Source organism: Notothenia rossii (assembly GCF_949606895.1).
Source record: "Notothenia rossii genome assembly, chromosome: 3".
In the NCBI taxonomy this organism is placed as follows: Eukaryota; Metazoa; Chordata; class Actinopteri; order Perciformes; family Nototheniidae; genus Notothenia; species Notothenia rossii.
In genome coordinates, this window is record NC_136901.1 from 43,554,404 (window position 1) to 43,573,900 (window position 19,497).

Here is a 19,497-nt window from a genome sequence, read left to right on the forward strand (position 1 = left end):
GTCGGCTGCTTTCACAGCAGCAGCACACTTACTGGGCTGTCTGTACTTCCGGCTGTTGGGTGGTTTTCGCCTTAACCCAGGGGTACAAACCGCAGTTCTGGGCCCTAGCCTTCGGCCGGGAAAAAATGACAGTCGTGAGTGATATGGCCGAGGCCCTAGCTCTGGCTCAACAGCTTTCCATCCTTCTGGCCAAGGACGCAATCGAGCCAGTAGACACTCTGCTTAGCCCAGGGGGTTCTACGCGGATTTCGCCTGACCTTGGACATCAGAGGAATCAACAGATTCCTCAAGGTGCTGCCATTCCATATAATGACCACAGCACATGCACAGGGGGTGTGGTTCGCAACCGTGGACTTGAGGGATGCCTACTTCCACGTGGGCCGGGCAAGATGGTGTCTTATAGTCAGTTCCTCCGGCCCTTGGGCAGACTGACGGCTGCCTCGGTCGTTGGGCCTTTAGGCCCGCTGTCGTTGGGCCCCATGTGGCTGAACAGCCTTCACTTGGACGCCAAGTGGCACAGGCACAGGAAAATCAGGGTGTCGCAGCATTGCCTCCACTCTCTGTCACGCTGGAGGGGCAGGGCCTATCTCCTGATGGGCATGCCCATGGGCGCCATCCCATCCCGCCAGGAGACCGTCACAATGGGTGCATGTCTCTCAGGGTGGGGTGTGGTGCGGCAGGGCAGGACCGTTCAGGGTCAGTGGTCTGCCCAGGAGGGTGCACACCATGTCAACCTGCTAGAACTTCAGGCTGTGCAGCTTGCACTCACGCACTTTCTACCCCAACTGGGGGGCAAGCATGTGCGTGTTCCTTGGGACAGCATGTACACTGTTGCCCAGACAGCAGTCCTTTCTAGATAGTGGACGTTCTCTCTCCACTCTGAGAGTTTATGTGGCTGCTATTTCTGCCCAACATGACGGCGCCACGGCGGGGTGCCACAGGTCGGTGTCCCTGTTCCTGAGAGGGGCTTTACGGCAGCGTCCCCCGAGCACCCCGAGGGCTCCGGCTTGGAACCTGCCCCTGCTGCCGGATGCCCTATCATCTCCTCCCTTCGAGCCCCTGGCACAGGTCGGGCTTAGGTGGCTGCCCATGAAGGCAGCGTTTCTGCTTGCCATAGCCTCAGGGAAGCGAGTTGGGGAGTTTCATGTCCTCTCCATAAACGACACATGCCCGAGGTGGGACTCTCAGGTGTTTCCCTTTGGGCAAATGTGGCATTCCTGCCCAGGGAGCTTCAACAAGCCCACTTCAATCAGCCTGCCCAGCTGGCACACTTTGACATTCAGAAGAACGGCACATCAAAGTTGCCCTGTGGGTGCCCAAAGGGCGTATATCTAGGCTACTGCCTGTATACGACAGTCGGAGCAGCTCTGTGTTTGCCATGGCGGCACTAAAGGAGGTTGTGCCCTCTAACAAGCGGCTGCCCCAATGGGTTGTCGATACCATCTCACATGCCTAAGGGGCCAGTGGCCGCCCCCTACCATCAAGGCTGAGATTCCACTCTACAAGGAGCATCTCAACATCTTGGGCTGCCCTGAGAGTGGTGCCCCTGGAGACCATTTGTGCGGCGGCATCCTGGGCGTCTTCTGGCACATTCTCCAGTTTTTATCGGGTTAATGTCACCACTCCCCATTCTTTGGGCGTGATCCTTTTGCCGAGCTCCGCTCCTTCCAGTAGTGAGCAAGGACTTGGATTCTTCATGACATGGTTGGTATAAGTCATCCAGTTCTAAAGCACCACCTCTGGCGGTCAGTAGGGACGAAATAGAACGATAGTTACGGATGTAACTACGGTTCTATGAGTCCCGGATGACCGCCAGAGTTTCCTGTCACTCAGAATTCTTGTGTGCTCGCGAGAAGATTCTGGGAACAGATCCACTGATGACGCCGGCCTATGTAGCCGGTGTCTCATGGGTCACAGGTGACTTTGTTGTTATTTTTACTCGAACTGCGCATCCGTGTGATGGATATATCCAGTGCTAAATCACAGCCTCTGGCGGTCATCCGGGACTCATAGAACTGTAGTTACAGCCGTAACTATTGTTTTAAAGGAAACAGTGAAGGACAAGCACAAACATCTAAGTGAGGAATGACACAACTTTTAAAAACAATCTTAATATCAAGATACAGGATCTGCCATAAATGCAATGACAACACGTTTTTGTTTGGCACATTAAAAGTCACTTCTGATAATGTTTCTCTCTTCCTCTCTTGCAAATCTGAGCAGCAGCTCTTTGAGGAGCAGAGGAGGGAGGAATCTGAGAAGAATGTCCAGACCCTGAATGATGACCTGGAAAACAAGAAGAGCAAGGTTTATTTTCATTTAAATTGTTAATAAATATACATGAATTTCTCCTCATTGTTTGGTTCTTAATGTTGTCAGTTTGCTTTCAGTTTGAATCTAAATACTCTGAGCTGCAGGATCTCCATGCAGAGAAACAGAGGAACGAGAACGAGCTGCAGAGCCTGAAGAAAGATCTGTGGAACAAGAACAGAGAGGTTCATGTCTATCAATACGTGTGTATACATACACACATATTGCCCACATATTGCCCATTCTGGGTACAACCGATTTTCACCCATTTAGTAATTACATGTTTTAAATTTGTACACACCAATGTGTTTCCTATCGCCTAAACCTCCAGGGCTGTACACAGTGTAAAACTGTCAACTTCTATTTTTGTGAAAAACAAAAACGTCTTTTAAAACTACAATTCCCAGTAGAGACGTGCCATAGAGAACATGTTGCGAAACACAATAGCCAGCATGTGTAGTTCTGGGGGGGCGTTCGAGTCCAGTTTTGAATAGTCTGCCATGGTTTTGTTCCATTTCAAAGAGCTTGACGCTCGGCGTAACCTTGGCACACTGCCAGTCCAACATCCAATCCCAGAGCTTGAAGATTAATCACGGGGTTTGTCAACGGGACTGTAGTCCCAAACGATAGCTGGGGATTATGGGTAGTGTAGTGTCGTCGGCCATCCTAAATTCTGATTTTTTTTCCGGATATCATATCGAATTAACACCATATCCCAACATGCATTGCGGCTAACACATCCAATTAGCGAACACGAAAACATTCCCAGTTAAACATGCAAAAACAAATAGCTAAATAAAAAGATAAAACACTGGCATGTAATTTATGTTAGAATAAATAGAATGGTTTTGAATAATAGATGAGAATAAAATCTACGTCACTTTACAGCCCCGCCCACTTTTGGGGAAACCAACGCTGTCATTTGAACGGCGATCAAGCCTGAAGCCACATAAATCTTCTGTTACTGTCCTTTCTTCTGAGAGGAAGTGCAGAAACACGTAACTCTGGATTTGTTTCAATGTTTGAGGTGCAATAAACGACACAGCAGCTTTTTGGCATGTTAAAACTATTATTTTCTGCCTCGCTCATGAGAGTAACAGCTGGCGAAATTACAGCCCGCCTACTGATTTTAATTAACCATATATCGATTCCGATCGTCGATTTCCAATGTGTGCTCTAAAAATGATATTTATAAATGACTATTATCATTAGTATAAGCAAAACAATAAATGGCAAAGATATTTAGAAAATAAACGTATTTAAGATACGTTCATAACAAACGTAACTGCACTTGATAGCAGTGTCCATGGCAACCACCTTAGCAACCATGAAAACGTTGAATGTGTACAATTTCCTGTAGTAATCTTCCTAATAACTAGCAAACTAAAGATCATGTACATCCACTGCACAAATAATCTGAAATAACAACTCATATTTCTCGCATCAAATTACATCAAAACGTATTTTAATGGCCAAACTAACCTTTAAATAGGCATTTTCCACCGAGAATAAAACGAAGGTCGGCCATGTTTTTTTTTGTCTGCGGAGAGAAAGTTGAATATCACGCGACATAGCCAGCCATTGTAAATGAATGGTGAATAAATAAATAATCCTACAATTTCAGAGGCGTTTTTGTAGATATACTACGTCCCAAGTTGTGGGCCAATGTAGTTATTACACGTTTAGATGTGAGACTGGGTTGGGAACTGATATAAAGACAACAGGTTAAATAAATCCATCCATCCAAAATGTGAGCTAATTTGCATTAGCTCACATTTTGTAATTGTCTCAAGAACGGTTATTTTGCATGATTACTGGATTTTAAATATATATTTCTTATATCAATGTATTCTTTAAACATATTATCCACTACTCCATTTTCTGTAATCAAGATAATGAACAGTTTTAAATAAGGTTTATTTTGACATGTCATGTGCCTTGCTCAAGGGCACCACGGTGTGGCCAACATAGCACAGTCCAAGTATCAGCGCCATGTGGGAAGGAATCATTGAGATATGACCGTGTCACTGTACAAACATAAAAGGGTCCTCAAAACAGCTAAATATTTGACATTGTTCAATTGTCTCCATTTTCACACCAGTTAATTAGAGGGTGGCCAACATAGCACAGTCCAAGTATCAGCTCCCTGTGTCAAGGCATAATCGAGATATGCCCGTGTCCCTGTACCAACATTACAGGGTCCTCAAAACAGCTAAATATTTGACATTGTCCAATTGTCTGCAGTTTCACACCAATTAATTAGAGGATGGCCAAAATATCACAGTCCAAGTATCTGCTCCCTGTGTCACGGCATAATTGAGATATGCCCGTGTCCCTGTACCAAAATTACTGAGTCCTCAAAACAGCTAAATATTTGACATTGTCCAATTGTCTCCATTTTCACACCAATTAATTAGAGGGTGGCCAACATGGCACAGTCCAAGTATCAGCTCCCTGTGTCAAGGCATAATCGAGATATGCCCGTGTCCCTGTACAAACATTACAGGGTCCTCAAAACAGCTAAATATTTGACATTGTCCAATTGTCTCAATTTTCGCACCAATTAATTAAAGTGTGGCCAACATAGCACAGTCCAAGTATCGGCTCCCTGTGTCAAGGCATAATCGAGATATGCCCGTGTCCCTGTACCAACATTACAGGGTCCTGAAAACAGCTAAATATTTGAGAATGTCCAATCGTCACAATTTTCACACCAACCGTCTTTAAGCTTTTTGTAATCAAACACTGAAATGCAACTAGCTTGTTTGCATGTGGGTCATTTCCCTTAGCAGCCACCAACAGATAGTGAACTTTTAGCAGACTTTCCTCCAACATGGGGGCCACTGTTCTTCCTCTTGTAGCTTTAGCCCCTCGTTACAGTTTCAGCTTCTTCTTCTTCTTTAACTTTCAGAATAAAAACCACACGAGGAACCCACAGACATAAACAGGTAGACGGGCCCCTCACCTCACGGGCAGCCAGCGTCTGAAAACCACACGGCAAACACGTGCAGTAAAACTAAATGTATCTGGAGTACTTTAAGGTAGCCTGATGTACCGTGTGGTTAAGTGAAGGGCTGATCAAGGTTGTGTTAATAACAAAGGGACTGCTAATCACAAGACTCATGCATTCGTACATATCGGCCTTTTTTTCTCATTTAGTTCTAAAGTCACCTGCATAAGTGATGAAAGTCATAGAGGCGGCAGTTTTTTAAATATTATTATTTAAATATGTGAATTAAATTAAAATGAAAGATTTGAATTTAATATGCAGGTGTATTGTAGATGTTGCTTTATTCTGACCAAATCACACAAAGGACCAGGTCATTGATGTTATTTATGTTAAAATCACCTTTTCAAACTGCCTTATAATGTTATTGCTAATATTATTATTATGAATAAACACATATATTGAGTCCATAAGAAGGATTTAAAAACAAAATCAAAACTGCCAATTATTTTTTATTATTATTTGGCAATACAGATGTGGCAATAATTGAGCCTTGTGGTACTCCATATTTTAAAGACAGCATCATAACAATGTATAATTCTGTGTAAGTAGTTGTGTTAAAGTATATTTTTCCTTCATGTCATAATGCTGTTTGTCTGTTCTACACATCAAGACGTAAAGTCATCTTTCTCACATGAGAGTTTTTGGCCTCAGCCTCTAATATTAACCCCACCACTGACACGTATTTCCTTCCATGACACGCGTCTGAGCTACAAGGCGTTTCATTAGTGAGCCATACAGGAAGAGACCACCCCTCTTCTTCTTTTTATATTTCAGTGTCAGGTTCACTCAGTCAGCAGCCAGACGCCATGGAGGCCACAGCGCTCGGCATCACACTGTGTGAGTACTGAGTCTTCATCTGCTGATTTTCATATAAAAGATGATACTACATCATATTAGCTAAAGGAACATATGGAGGTAGATTTGTGTCAATATTATTTGTGAGAACAGATCACTAACCCGTGTGTAAATGTAAAAACAAGTCTACGTGTGTCACTGCCATTTTGGGACGATGACGTGGTTTCAAGCTTTTTTAGATGCAGTCTGAAAAATAATTGCTGCTTGACGTGCATTTTATAAATTCTTTACACATTTTCCATTCATATTTTTGTTATTTTCCAAATCCTTTTAGGAATTTTTGGATGTTTTTTTACATATACACACAGGCTATTGATCCGTCCAAACACATCATATTGAGACAAATCTACCTCCATATGAATAAATACAAATGATTAATATTTTAAGATTTTTCAAATTGTTTTAAAAGTATTATCTATCAAAGATACAAGGTAATAAAATCAAATATAAAAAATCTGTCTGATGTTTGTCTCTGTTGTCTCTGCAGGGATGACGGTGTTTCTGCAGCTCTGTGAACAGAAAGTTGGTAAGAAGCTTGTTTATCAAAAAGAAAGCAGAAAAAATCATAACTTTATTTAAAGTGCTATATATTAATCTCAACAATACATGTATTTTTCAGTTTCAGATGCAGATGTTTGGATCGAACCATCCAGACTTCAAGTCTTTGAATACGAGCCTGTCTCTTTAAAATGTGTGGGCTTCGATGTTTTGACTGATGTGAACATTATACGGCGGAACGAAGCAGGAAAGGAAACTTGTGATGGTTCAAAATGGGGTTCATTTCATGAGACTAATTGCACCATTAAATCTCCTTATAAAGAGGACAGTGGAGAATACTGGTGTGAGGCTGGAGGCAAGAAAAGCAACAATGCGAATGTCATTGTCACCGGTATGTTGACATTAACATATTCTTTCTATACAATGTTTGTTAGAAGAACAAAAAAAGTGCAATGATGCCAAGGTTATAAAATAAAAATATCCCTTTTTAGCAAAAAAAGATTTTTTTCTATCTTAATATTGTAAATAAAGAAAATAATTAATCAAGAAAGTGCAATAAAAGCAAACAGCGTGCACAAAGCTGAGTGTGGTTATTAAGCATAGCCTACTATTGGATTAAAGTCACACAATTGCAAACAACTGTTTCTAAAATCTAAAACAAATTGTGGTTTTCTCCTGTCTCTGATGTCATTTTAACAATTGTCTAAAAATATTATATAAATAACACACTCTGATTTCTGATGTATTCATCAATGTGTTCAGTTTATTTCTGATATTTTCAATTATTCTGGACATGCTACAACCCGTGAAGTATCTTCACAATGCCTTCGTCTAAATTAACAATTGTTCTATTGTAAATAACTCCTACTTCAAAACTCAAACTGAATGTTTGATCCCCATGTTGTTCAGCTGGCTCTGTGATCCTGGAGAGTCCTGTGCTTCCTGTGATGGAGGGAGAATCTGTGACTCTGAGCTGCAGAAACAAGACGACCACTTCCTCCATCCTCTCAGCTGACTTCTATAAAGATGGCCGCCTCATCGGGAGCAGCTCTACAGAGAATCTGAACATCTGCAGAGTTTCTAAATCTGATGAAGGACTCTACAAGTGCAGCATCTCTGACGGTGGAGAATCTCCAGAGAGCCGGCTGGCTGTCAGAGGTGAGATCAGAAATGTATGAGATTTTCTCTGGGAATGAAATGAAAAAGACGTTAAGAGAAAGCTAAAAGAAGAGATAAGTCCATTGATTTGCCCTGTTTTTGTTGTATTTTTTACTATTAATGCACTGTGCTCCCTGGGACGACGCGCCTTCCTGTGGGGACACATGAGAACTGCACTCAAATCACTTTGTGCTTTTTAAACAGTTTAACATATTTTTTTCCACATTTAAAAACCGCTTTCTGCCCTGGAAATCATTTCTAATCATTATTACCGTTATGGAGGGGCTGCAGGAACACTTTCCCCGCCTTGCAAACATTTATTCCTGGTTAAAATAATCAATTTGTTCCGCCTGCTTTCCGTCAGCACCTCTGCGGCTGTCGGATTAACACAGATGAATGCACTTTTAACACTCACGCAGCCAGAATTCCTGCTCTTTTCCTGGGTTACAAAGTGAGGTGACGCAGCCTGTCCTCTGAGTCTCCCCGCCTCTCAGAGACTTATTTCTGGGTAAAAAAAGCCATGTGCTCCGCCCCCTGGATCTCTGCATGTGTGTGTGCCTGTGAGTCTCTGGCTACTGTCCACATGCCCGCATTATGAGGCACTATTTTCGGATACATTTTCTCATTTTCACCACTTTTCATGTTTTTATTATGTATATTGTTATATTATTATTATTGTATATATGTATACTGTGTATACTGTTTTTGTAAAAATCATGTGATTATTAAATAAATAGTAAAACATGAATATAACCTTGAAGGTTCCCAGGGGCAAATACAGTGCCAGGTGTCAGACTATTTAAACAATGTTTACCCAGGATTCAGACACCTTCCCTGGCTTGTAAAATGCGGTGATGCGCCCTGGAGGTATCAGACTATTTTAAACAACTTTTCCCCGCCTTTCAAACACTTGTTCCTGGGTTATAGCCTGTCATTTTGCAGGATATAATTTAACATGGTATCTCTCCTGGAAATGGACATATTCTGTGCATTTCCAGGAGAGGTTACATGTTAAATTATATCCTGCAAAATGACAGGCTACAACTCTCTTCCATACGTTTAAAAACACTTTTCCGACTATTTTAAACAACTTTTCCCCGCCTTTCAAACACTTGTTCCTGGGTTATAGCCTGTCATTTTGCAGGATATCATTTAACATGGAATCTCTCCTGGAAATGGACATATTCTGTGCATTTCCAGGAGAGGTTACATGTTAAATTATATCCTGCAAAATGACAGGCTACAACTCTCTTCCAGACGTTTAAAAACACTTTTCCCGACCATTTAAACATTATTTCTGGCTTGTAAAGTGCGGTGATGAGCCCTGACAGTATCAGACTATTTAAAGGGTTACCAGGAGCATGAGAATATCCTCCACAGAAGGGGTGGTGGAGCCGTGAATAAGGCTGAATATGGATACCGATGTGTGGAAGGTAAAGCACCGCAAAATCCACCCCCTTTAGGGTAACCAGGGGCATGAAGTTCTGTAGGGTGTGAACATCTGGGTTTAGTCCGTGGGGGAGTGCTTAAGTCCGGGAGTCCGGGGACTCACGGTGTGCAAGGTTATGGAGGTGCCCATGTCAGGGACACATGCTGGAGGTCTGTGGTCCGTCCTTTGGGGGTCTTGGAGGGGCCACAGAGAGGAGATTTCCCCGGTCTCTGTCCTGGATGAATTAAATAAACAGAGTCTCCATTTCAGGGACACATGCTGGAGGTCTCTCTCCCGAGAGTGGACGTCCATTGCCTGTAAATAGGTCTAACATTAGGTCTGTCACTTTGGCTAACCGCACCACTGTCTGTCGTCTCCCGCGAGTGGACATCCATTGCCCCTAAATAGGGTCAGGGTCCTATGGCGTGCAGTTGTGACGTGCCGAGTCTCCAGTCCTTGAGCTTCACAAAGGGAAGCAAAGAGCTTTCAACTGATTGCAATGTATTCCCATCTGCGGCGGTATTTGACGCTCAGGGAAGCACCGCATCGGTCTATGTCGGCGGCAGTTAAAGGCAATGTGAGCGTCCATTCCCATTGGATAACGGAGGATTTTACACCCAGAAGTAAGTATTATCTTTACTGTCGATTAATTTTACAGTGATATCTGCACAACTCAACGACTTACAAACACCAGATTATCCTTGTTGATTAAACAACATTGATTGGTTTAAATTGTGTACAATGCTTTTGTAATTTTCCCCTTCGATTCGGAGAAACAAATATCTTTTCGGAGTTTAGGATGGTAAAAGACACTACACTACCCAGAATCCCCAGCTATTGTTTAGGACTACACAATGTGCTTTGCTTGACAAACCCCGTGATTAGTTCTCAAGCTCTGTGATTGGTTGACCTCCAATTGCATTCCATATGAAAAAAAACGTTTCGTAAAAGATAAAATCATATTTTATTCAGCAGTGCTTGCTTTACTCTTTGAAAGTTATCACATGAATGCATTGTAATAAATGGTTTGGCTGCATTAAATATTACACATCTGTCGTAGTTCTTTATTTATCTACAGAGATCGGCCCTCAGAATAGACCAGAAACTATTATTTTACCGTTCTAGTAGTAATATTTTGTTTTGATATTATTGTTTTTTATTAACTACTAGACCGCTGGGTCATGTTAAGACCATCTTTTCTGTGTTGCTGTGGGTTTCTTCCATCACTTTTGTGTTACAAATATCAAAACAATAACTAAATATATCCGTCGTAAACTAAACCAGAAACAGCAGTCTATTTTATTTTGTTAACACTGTAAACTTGACAGCTTTTTAACTCAAACCATCTACTGGTTAAAGCACGTTATTACACGTTTAGAGTAATGCAATGCAGGTAGATTGTGTTGCTTTTTAATTACTGTTTAAAATGACTTTTTCTTAATGTCTTTCATTTTTGTAAAGCACTTTTGAATGTGTTATATTTTATGAAAACATTTAAATATTAAGCGTACATACAAAATAGGAGGAAAGTAGAAGGTCAATGATAGAAATATAGAATAGAAAATATCAAGAAGATACTGTAAATGAGAGAATAAAACAGTTTAGTGCCGGATGTACAAAGATATTAATAGGAGGATGTGCAAAACAGAAAAACTAATTAGGCTTTATTCAAACATTAAATACTACTTTAGGTTAAGGTCTTCCTTTAATTACATGTAAGCAACAAGCTTTGGGGGTATCTATAGATCAGTGATGTGCGGTGAGGTTCATGGCTGGTGAGGCACTGACTCTTTCAGAGTCAGATTTACAAATATTATATTTTGACCTTAATCAAAATATTCGGTTATTTTCGAAAGCTTTTTTAGTCTGATGCTTCGATTCATTTTAAACAGACCGTTCGACAAAAGGATACCCAACATCTAAATATTGGATTGTTCTTTCTTAGTAAGATCCCATTTTCATTACAATGGTGGTCTTACCTTGACTTGAAGATTAAGTCCATTCTCTCCTTCTGGACAACAATCTCTATTCGTTTGTTGTAAAAGTCCTCCTTATCTTCCTGTAGTTTCAAAAGTCTAGTTTGTTGTTTGTGTCTACCGTCTCTGCATAGAATAACAGTAGCAACAAGAACCTGTGTGCTCACGTGCGCCCCCTTCAGTGCGGCAGAGGTTATGGCTGCCTCTCCTGCTGCTTTTCTCATTGCCGTTGTATGATGAGACCAGCGAGCCTAAATATCATATATACGTTAAATAAGTTATTTAGAGACTATGGATGGCGAGGATACATTTAATAAAGGAATCTACAAACATTACATTGGTGACCTACAGTGAGATGGTAACAGGCATGCGCTTAGTGCCCGCTTTCCAGCCAGTTTCTGTGGGGTGACGCATTCTGAGGTGAGGCAGAGCTCTTCTGTGCCTCACCTCACACCACAGTAAATGGCTTGAGCGCGCTCACAAAATAAGTGCCCGCGTTAAATTAGTGCCCGCGCTAAATTAGTGCCCGCGCTCCAGCAAGTTACTGTGGGCTTACGAGAGGCAGAGCTCGTCCCTGCCTCACTTCTCATCGCTTCCCGTAGTTGTAGCGGAGCTCGGCAAATTAGCTGATTTTGACTTTAAAAAGCGATTGGAATCATACATAAATCACACTTACAACATAGATCAGTGGAGACATTTTTGTTAGTTGTTTTTCCGTTACATTGGAGTATGACAGGGGAGGCTCTGCCTCCCCTGACTGCACGTCGCTGCTACAGATAATTATTAAGCCTGACAAAGTACTTAACGTCTAATATGGTTAGCATGGTTTGTTTTGGGACTTGACTATCAACTTTCCTGCAATGTTAACTATGTTGAAGCACTTATTTTAACCAATATTATACATATTTATTATACTCTTATAAGATGTATGTAGATAGAATAAGAAATGTGCAGAATATGACAGTTTAATGCTGGAGGTATTCACACATATTGATAGATGTCTTGTAATGCACTGTTGAGGAACCTGCGACCCAAGTTTTTCATTCATTGCATAACTAGATCGTAGTTGTTTTTATGATATGTCAATAAACCTTTGGAAATCTTGAAATCTTGAAAGGGATGTGCAAAATAGCCATTATATACAGTTTTTGATGAACGATTAGAGAATAACGAGTAATGAATATGCTTTATAGGGATCTGCAGATACATTTTTTGTCTTCTCAAGCACCAACTATCAAATATCTCGCCTGATTGTTGGCACTTGACAATCACTTTCACTGAATTTTACTCAGGTGTAACTAAAGTCTGATTTAAGGGTCGTTTATATTTCATATCATTAATCCAAATCTGTAAAGTAACTCAAATAAATATAGTGCAGTAAAAATACCAGGTTAACCTAAAAGAAAGCCCTCAGGATTATAAAAGACCCCCCTCACCCCAGCCACAAACTGTTCTGTCTGCTGCCGTCTGGCAGGCGGTACCGCAGCATCCGGACTAAAACCACCAGACTCAGGGACAGCTTCATCCCACAGGCCAGAAGACTATTAAACAACTGAACTTAGAAACAACGTCCATAACATTAATCTGGCTGTTATTTAGAAATTATTTGTCAAATATATCATATTCCAATCACTTGTATATAGACTCTGCACTATTTCACTTTTTTTACTATTTTTCTTTTTGTATTTACTTGCACTATTGACACGTTTGATTCTGTTGATGGGTTTCATTCCATTTCAAAGTGCTGTTTGACACTCGACGTAAACTTTGTGCACTGCCACTCCAACACAGAGCTTGAGGACTAATCACGGGGTTTGTTAAACAGAGCACATGGTGTAGTCCCAAACGATAGCTGGGGATTCTGGGCAGTGTAGTGTCTTCTGCCATCCTAAACTCCGAGAAAATATATATGTTTCTCCGAATCGAAGGGGAAAAACACAAAAGCATTGCACACAATTTAAACCAATCAATGTTGTTTAATCAACAAGGATAATCTGGTGTGTTTTAGTCATTGAGTAGTGCAGATATCACTGTCAAATCAATCGACAGTAAGGGGAATACTTACTTCCGGGTGTAAAATCCTCCGTTATCCAATGGGAATGGACGCTCACTTTGCCTTTAACTGCTGCCGACATGGACCGATGCGGTGCTTCCATGAGCATCAAATACCGCCGCCGATGGGAATACATTGCAATCAGTTGAAAGCTCTTTGCGTCCCTTTATGAAGCTGAAGAAGCCTCGGCGCGTCACAACTGCACGCCACGGGACCCTGACCAAGCGTCGCTCCTGGACGTTCAGGGAGTGAGACTGTGTTGGACTCTTACATGAGGATCTGGATAGAAATTAGGCTGTTCATTTCATTTCAAGGAATGTAACAATAATGTATGTTTCTGTGCCATCTCCTCACTTGCTATCAGATATCAAATACTTCCTCTTTTTCCTTCTGTTCCGTTTCAGGTCCTTCCTCTCCACCAGTTGTAACGTTATCAGGGCTGGACGGTCAGAGTGGAGGAGTGGTGCTGCAGTGTGAGTCTGCAGGCTGGTATCCGGAGCCTGAGGTGTTGTGGCTGGACGCTGAGGGAAAGCTCCTCTCTGCTGGACCTCCAGAGACAGTCAGAGGTCCTGATGACCTCTTTACTGTCAGCAGCAGAGTGACTGTGGAGAAGAGACCCAGCAGCAGCTTCACCTGCAGAGTCCAGCACCACAACACCACCCGCACCACACAGACACACTTCCATGTTCCAGGTAGACTAAATGTTCCTTTAACATGTTTTATTCTCCAATAGCTGCTGTTCATTTGTATATGATGTTCTGTGTTTTATCATTTCAGATGATTTCTTTAAGCTCCAGTCCAGGTCTTCTTCCCACATTATTGGTCTGGCCGTCAGTTTGGCTGTTTGCATTCTGTTACTGCTGGCTGTTTCTTTCTTCTCTCTGTGGAGAGAACACATATTCAGTAAGTCATTAACAGTCGGGTGATTTGATTCAGTTTGGTTAATTAAAGGAGCCCTATTAAGCTTAGTGCTGTATGTTCTGTAGGTCTGTGTGCATGTAAATGGTCTGCAAAGACTACAATATCTCCCACAAACTCCCCCCCCCCCCGGCCTGAAACGCCTCCATTGGACTCCTTTGTTTTGAACATAGTGACATCACTATGTAACACTCATGCTTCTATTGGCTAGCACTAGGGACGGGACATCTCTAAGCCGTTGAACAATCACCAACTGTTCAGCTACATTTAGACTGAAAAGTTTCATGTGCTTTGATCCCTTCCTAAAGTTCCTCTAATTCTCTTTCAACACATCTTAGTTGATAAAGGAGAAAAGAAGAACCGATCTAAAACTAAAGATCAGTCTCTCAATGAAGGAGAAAGAGGACAGCTGATGAAAGCTGACGCTGTGCAGATGGAGGCTTTGAAGGGAAACGTAGGAAAGAAGAGCAAACCGGTAAGAAGAGAAACAAGAACATGAAAAGTAAAGTCTCAGCAAGAAGCACAGAAGACTTTACATCAAGATACAGGATCTGCCAGAAATGCATGAAAACATGTGTCAGTGTGTGGCACCTTGAGAAATGATCATTAAAGAAACGTGACTGTTCCTCTCATAGAAAAATCAATCTGAGCAGCAGCTGCTTGAGGAGCAGAGGAGGAGAGAGGAAGCTGAGAAGGAAGTCCAGACTCTGAAAGAGCAGCTGCAGAACAAGAAGAAAGAGGTTCATCTCCACTTCAATAATGAAACACATTGATTCCTGTTTGAAGTTTCTTTCAATGTCCTCCTTAGTGTAGACAAGGTCAAACCTGCAGGTCCAAGTGGAGACCACATCCAGACAGTCCTACTTTTAGACTGTGAATAAATGATGTTAATCTTCCTGCTGTTCTTTCAGGTTGAATCTAAAGAGTCTGAGCTGCAGGATCTCCATGCAGAGAAACAGAGGAACGAGAAGGAGCTGCAGAGCCTGAAGGGAGATCTGGAGAACAAGAACAGAGAGGTTCACCTCTTCATCTTTGAACTTTAATGTTCATGTGAATAGAGAGATAGACATTGGGTTCATTGACCCCTCTCATGTGATCATCTGTAAACCTGCAGACAGTCAGGAAGCTGTTTGAGAAACTCAATCATCACCATGTTTAGGACCCACTGCACTTTAGCTACTTTTTAATGTGGTACTCGTCTGTCTCTACATGTCCTTCTCCTTCCCCAGATGGAGAAAGCTCAAAAAGGCTTTGCTTCCAAATATAATTGGGTAAGTTGGCCTGAGATTTATATAATATGCAATATATAAAATATACATTTTTTTAATGTACAACATTAAGTACAACCACAACATAAAGTGAATTTTACTTACTGTGATAAGTCTGTTTAAAAGGCTGATATGTTCAGAAATTATAATAAGAATGGATTCCTTTCCAGATAGAGACCGGCACAGTTTTATTAAAGCAGAAGAATCAGTAGCAAGAATATAAATATGTTGATTAAATACCTAGGAGGAACCTTTTCAAACACCTGAAACAAAAGTTACAATAGGAAATGTGTCATTGAAAAGCAGAATGTATGTAATTTACAGATATATATTATATATACTATGCTTAGTTATTTAGCCGGGTCATTGTACATGTCTTTATATAATCCAGTTTGGCAAACAAGATAAACTGCAGAAGAAGAAGGATAAAGCTGAACAGGAAGTGGAGAACCTGAAGAAGAAGCTGGAGGCCCAACAGGAGAAAACAGACACCAAAACCAAAGAGGTTTCTGATATTTTACTGAACTCTGGGCTGAAGTCCTGAGTGTAAACTGTAACTAATCGACCCGGCCCTTACATGTAGAATGGTATCAATGATAAAACATGTCTCTCTCTCTCCTCTCAGGTTGAAGTGAAGGAAGCTGAAGTCCAGCAGCTCCAGGAGGAGGGTCAGAGGATGGAGACCCGCCTGCAGACCCCGATGGAGGTAGTGGAGATTTTGAGCATCCTGGTTACCTCTGGGGATAATCATTAATACATTTTTTGAATTGTTTATGTATACTTACAACTTTATTGTTTATATTTTAAAGATATGTGTAATTTTAAGCTTTGAAAAACAGGACACGTTAAACTGATTTTATAACCGTAAACCCAGCTTTGGTTTCCTCCATGTTTGCAGTCTTCTCCCTTCTCTTTGATGGCACATTGCCTCGTCTGTACTGCTCTAATGTGGTTTGTGGTGTGTGTGTGTGTGTGTGTGTGTGTGTGTGTGTGTGTGTGTGTGTGTGTGTGTGTGTGTGTGTGTGTGTGTGTGTGTGTGTTTGTGTGTGTGTGTGTGTGTGTGTGTGTGTGTGTGTGTGTGTGTGTGTGTGTGTGTGTGTGTGTGTGTGTGTGTGTGTGTGTGTGTGTGCGTGCGTGCGTGCGTGTGTGTGTGTGTGTGTGTGTGTGTGTGTGTGTGTGTGTGTGTGTGTGTGTGTGTGTGTGTGTCAGGAACAACCAGCTGAATACATGAATATAAAAAATAAGTGAATTTGTGTATTTTATTGATACATTAGCTTCAACAGTAGATGTGTATCTTTCTCCTTACCCTGTGCCTCCTTCAGCTGTTCATTAGTCTTAATAAATGATAAATAAATATTCATTCAGCTTTTCCTCATTTTGAACTGATGATTTGGTTCATTAGTCACATCACCTCTTATCGATCACAAGCAGGAGTAAGGTCACAGTGAATGACTTTCAGAAGAGAAAACAACACAAGCCTCTTTGGTCTCTTTCTGCAGCTTCTCCTCCAGGATGTGAACTTCTTTCTGAGCTCCTTCCTTCCTCTGCTGCTCCTCCTCAAACTTCTGTCTGGACACCAGCGGCCATTTAAACTGACAGAGAGAGGAGATATGAGTGTTTCTTATTGGGGAACTGAACAAATCAAAACATGAGAAATATCATCTTTAGCTAAATGACTCATTCACACTTTTCCACAGCAGCTGTTTTAAAGCCAGTGATGATAAATCAGCTTTATGTCAGAAAACATTAACTTACCGAAGAAGAGGAAGGAGACTTGGCTTCAGCAGCTAGGCTTCTTTCCAACTGTGGAGAAAAGGGAGATCTTTAGATCATCAGTAGTCATAGCTCCATGGAGCAATTTGTGCATGATGGTGTCTCCATGTTCTGGATCTATTCTGAAATTCATAAAGATCCACATTAGAGCATACAGAGTTCTGCCATGTGCCAACAACGAGAAGGGAGAAGACTGCAAACATGGAGGTTTCCTATCTTTCATAGCCTTCACAGATATCATTTATGGAAATATAAATGTAAAACCAGCTTTGCAAATGTTTTTTAGAAAGGAAATGCACATACTAAAGATGTATGAATTGTAAAATAATAAATTGGGTTATGATTCATGATGAAGTCCATAAATGAACCAGAATGGTCAAAACGTTTATAGATAATCTGAGACACCGAATGAGAGAGAAGTGAAGGAACAAAAGGTGGTGCCTGTTCATTCATTTAGTTTTGATCTCACATTTTAGTTTAATCTTCTTCACTAGTAGTTGATATTTGAGACTAAGACAACTCAAACTAGACATGAAAACAAACTGAGACAACAAATGAGATGGATGTCAGCGTGTCACAGGGATCAAACAGCTGAGTCAAAGATGATGGATGAATATTCTCTGTGTGTTTTCTCCCTTAGTTTCAGGAAGGACGTTTTGAAGGGTCTGATGATTCTCGATCAGTGGAACCACCCCGCACCCCGAGCAGCACACCGAGCACTCAGACCTCAGAATCAGGATTTAATATTGAGATCGACCAACAGCGCAAATTCATCCGTCTCATAAACACTTCCACTGAGGTAATGATGTGAGCATTAACGCTGTATGAGTGCTTTATGAGTGAGAACAATATCACTGGAGCATATTCCAAATGAGCTGTTTCATTTCAAGAACCCCTTTTCTCTCTCCCTCACCCTCTCTCCCCTTATTTCACTTCCTGCAGGGCAAACAGCTGGGAGAGTGGCAGTTACATCTGCAGGTTAACAACAACAAACCCTTCACGTACAGATTTAATCTATCTTTCAAAGTCAAAGCTGAAGGATTTGTCAATGTGAGTCTTTCTTGTTTTCTCACTTTATGTTGTTGCATTTTCCCTGCATTTATTTTATTATTTAATGATTCTGCTTCTAAGTCTTTGATTTTATATTTTACAGATGTGGGCAGCAGGTTATTGTCGCGATTATTCTGACACTGACCTGGTGTGGAACGATCTGAAGCCCTGGAGCTTTGGAGACAGACTAAAGTTCATCCTCTACAACGACACTGGAAAGATCCAGTGTGAACGCTGTGTGACATTTGCTGAAATATTTTAACTACCCTTTTTCCTGCTCTCATTGTGCTCATCTTACCCTGCATTTATCAACAGTTGCAAATATACTTCTGCTCACTGGCTGCCTAGCAACAAATAGCTGGAGTCCATTTGAACTTGTCCTCGTGTTGTGATGTGTGAAGTGACGGAGCAGATTTATCAGCAACAGCAAAAAGCCATGAGAGAAAGTTACAACGTTATAAAATATCTGAACATTATTCACAGGAACAGAAAGACTCAGAGATCAACCATTCATTTATATAGAATCACACACTTTACTTTTACTATTCAGGTTCATTTAACAGTTTAAACATGTGTTGAGGTGAACTGCCTTCATTTTGCTGCCACTGTTTTTATAATTTACTAAACCTACTCTGTTATCGTGCTAAATATCTTTATGAAATATAAAAACGTCACTCTTATTAATACAAAATGTGAGCTAATGCAAATCATCAAATAACAAGTTTTGAGCTTCTCAAAAACTATAAGAAATGTTTGTTTACCTGATTTCAAATGTATATTAGATATTAGCAGATCTTTGTAATTCTTTCTTTTGTTTTGTTGACGGTGTAAATTGTCAAAATATAATTCACTATTCAAGTTTATGTAGTTAAGATGTAAAAATGTGTTTTATTATTGTATTTACATGATGCTGATGTACAATTTTGATATTTGCTTACGGCCATGTTAACTTTAAATATGTTTTTTTAATATGTCCTGTGATTGATATTTCATTTTTAAGGTGTTTTAATTATATGATGTTTTGAACCCAAAACCAGATAACTTAGTTTTGTTGACTGAAAACACGTCGACATGATTTCTGTTTTCTCTTTCAGTACAGTCTTGTTTCTCTGAGGCTCACAGCCGTCCTTTGAGCTATAAGCCAAAGTTAGCACGCTAACAATCTAGCAGGTATTACCACGTTCAAACCTCAACATTAT

At 41.0% G+C, this 19,497-nt stretch overlaps 1 protein-coding gene across 1 annotated transcript; it reads left to right on the top strand.

The window, feature by feature from the left end:
- Positions 1-1,166: 1,166 nt before the first annotated feature.
- LOC307032921 (uncharacterized protein) lies at positions 1,167-19,269 on the top strand (the record flags this gene model as incomplete). The annotated part of the gene is made up of 17 exons (XM_079671199.1): positions 1,167-1,308; positions 2,380-2,517; positions 6,095-6,157; positions 6,663-6,701; positions 6,795-7,064; positions 7,583-7,831; positions 13,694-13,981; positions 14,067-14,192; positions 14,546-14,682; positions 14,843-14,947; positions 15,119-15,223; positions 15,437-15,478; positions 15,867-15,980; positions 16,101-16,181; positions 17,889-18,047; positions 18,191-18,298; positions 18,402-19,269. 17 exons carry the CDS (start codon positions 1,167-1,169, stop codon positions 18,558-18,560), a joined length of 2,325 nt encoding a protein of 774 aa, XP_079527325.1. The 3' UTR covers positions 18,561-19,269.
- Positions 19,270-19,497: the final 228 nt, after the last annotated feature.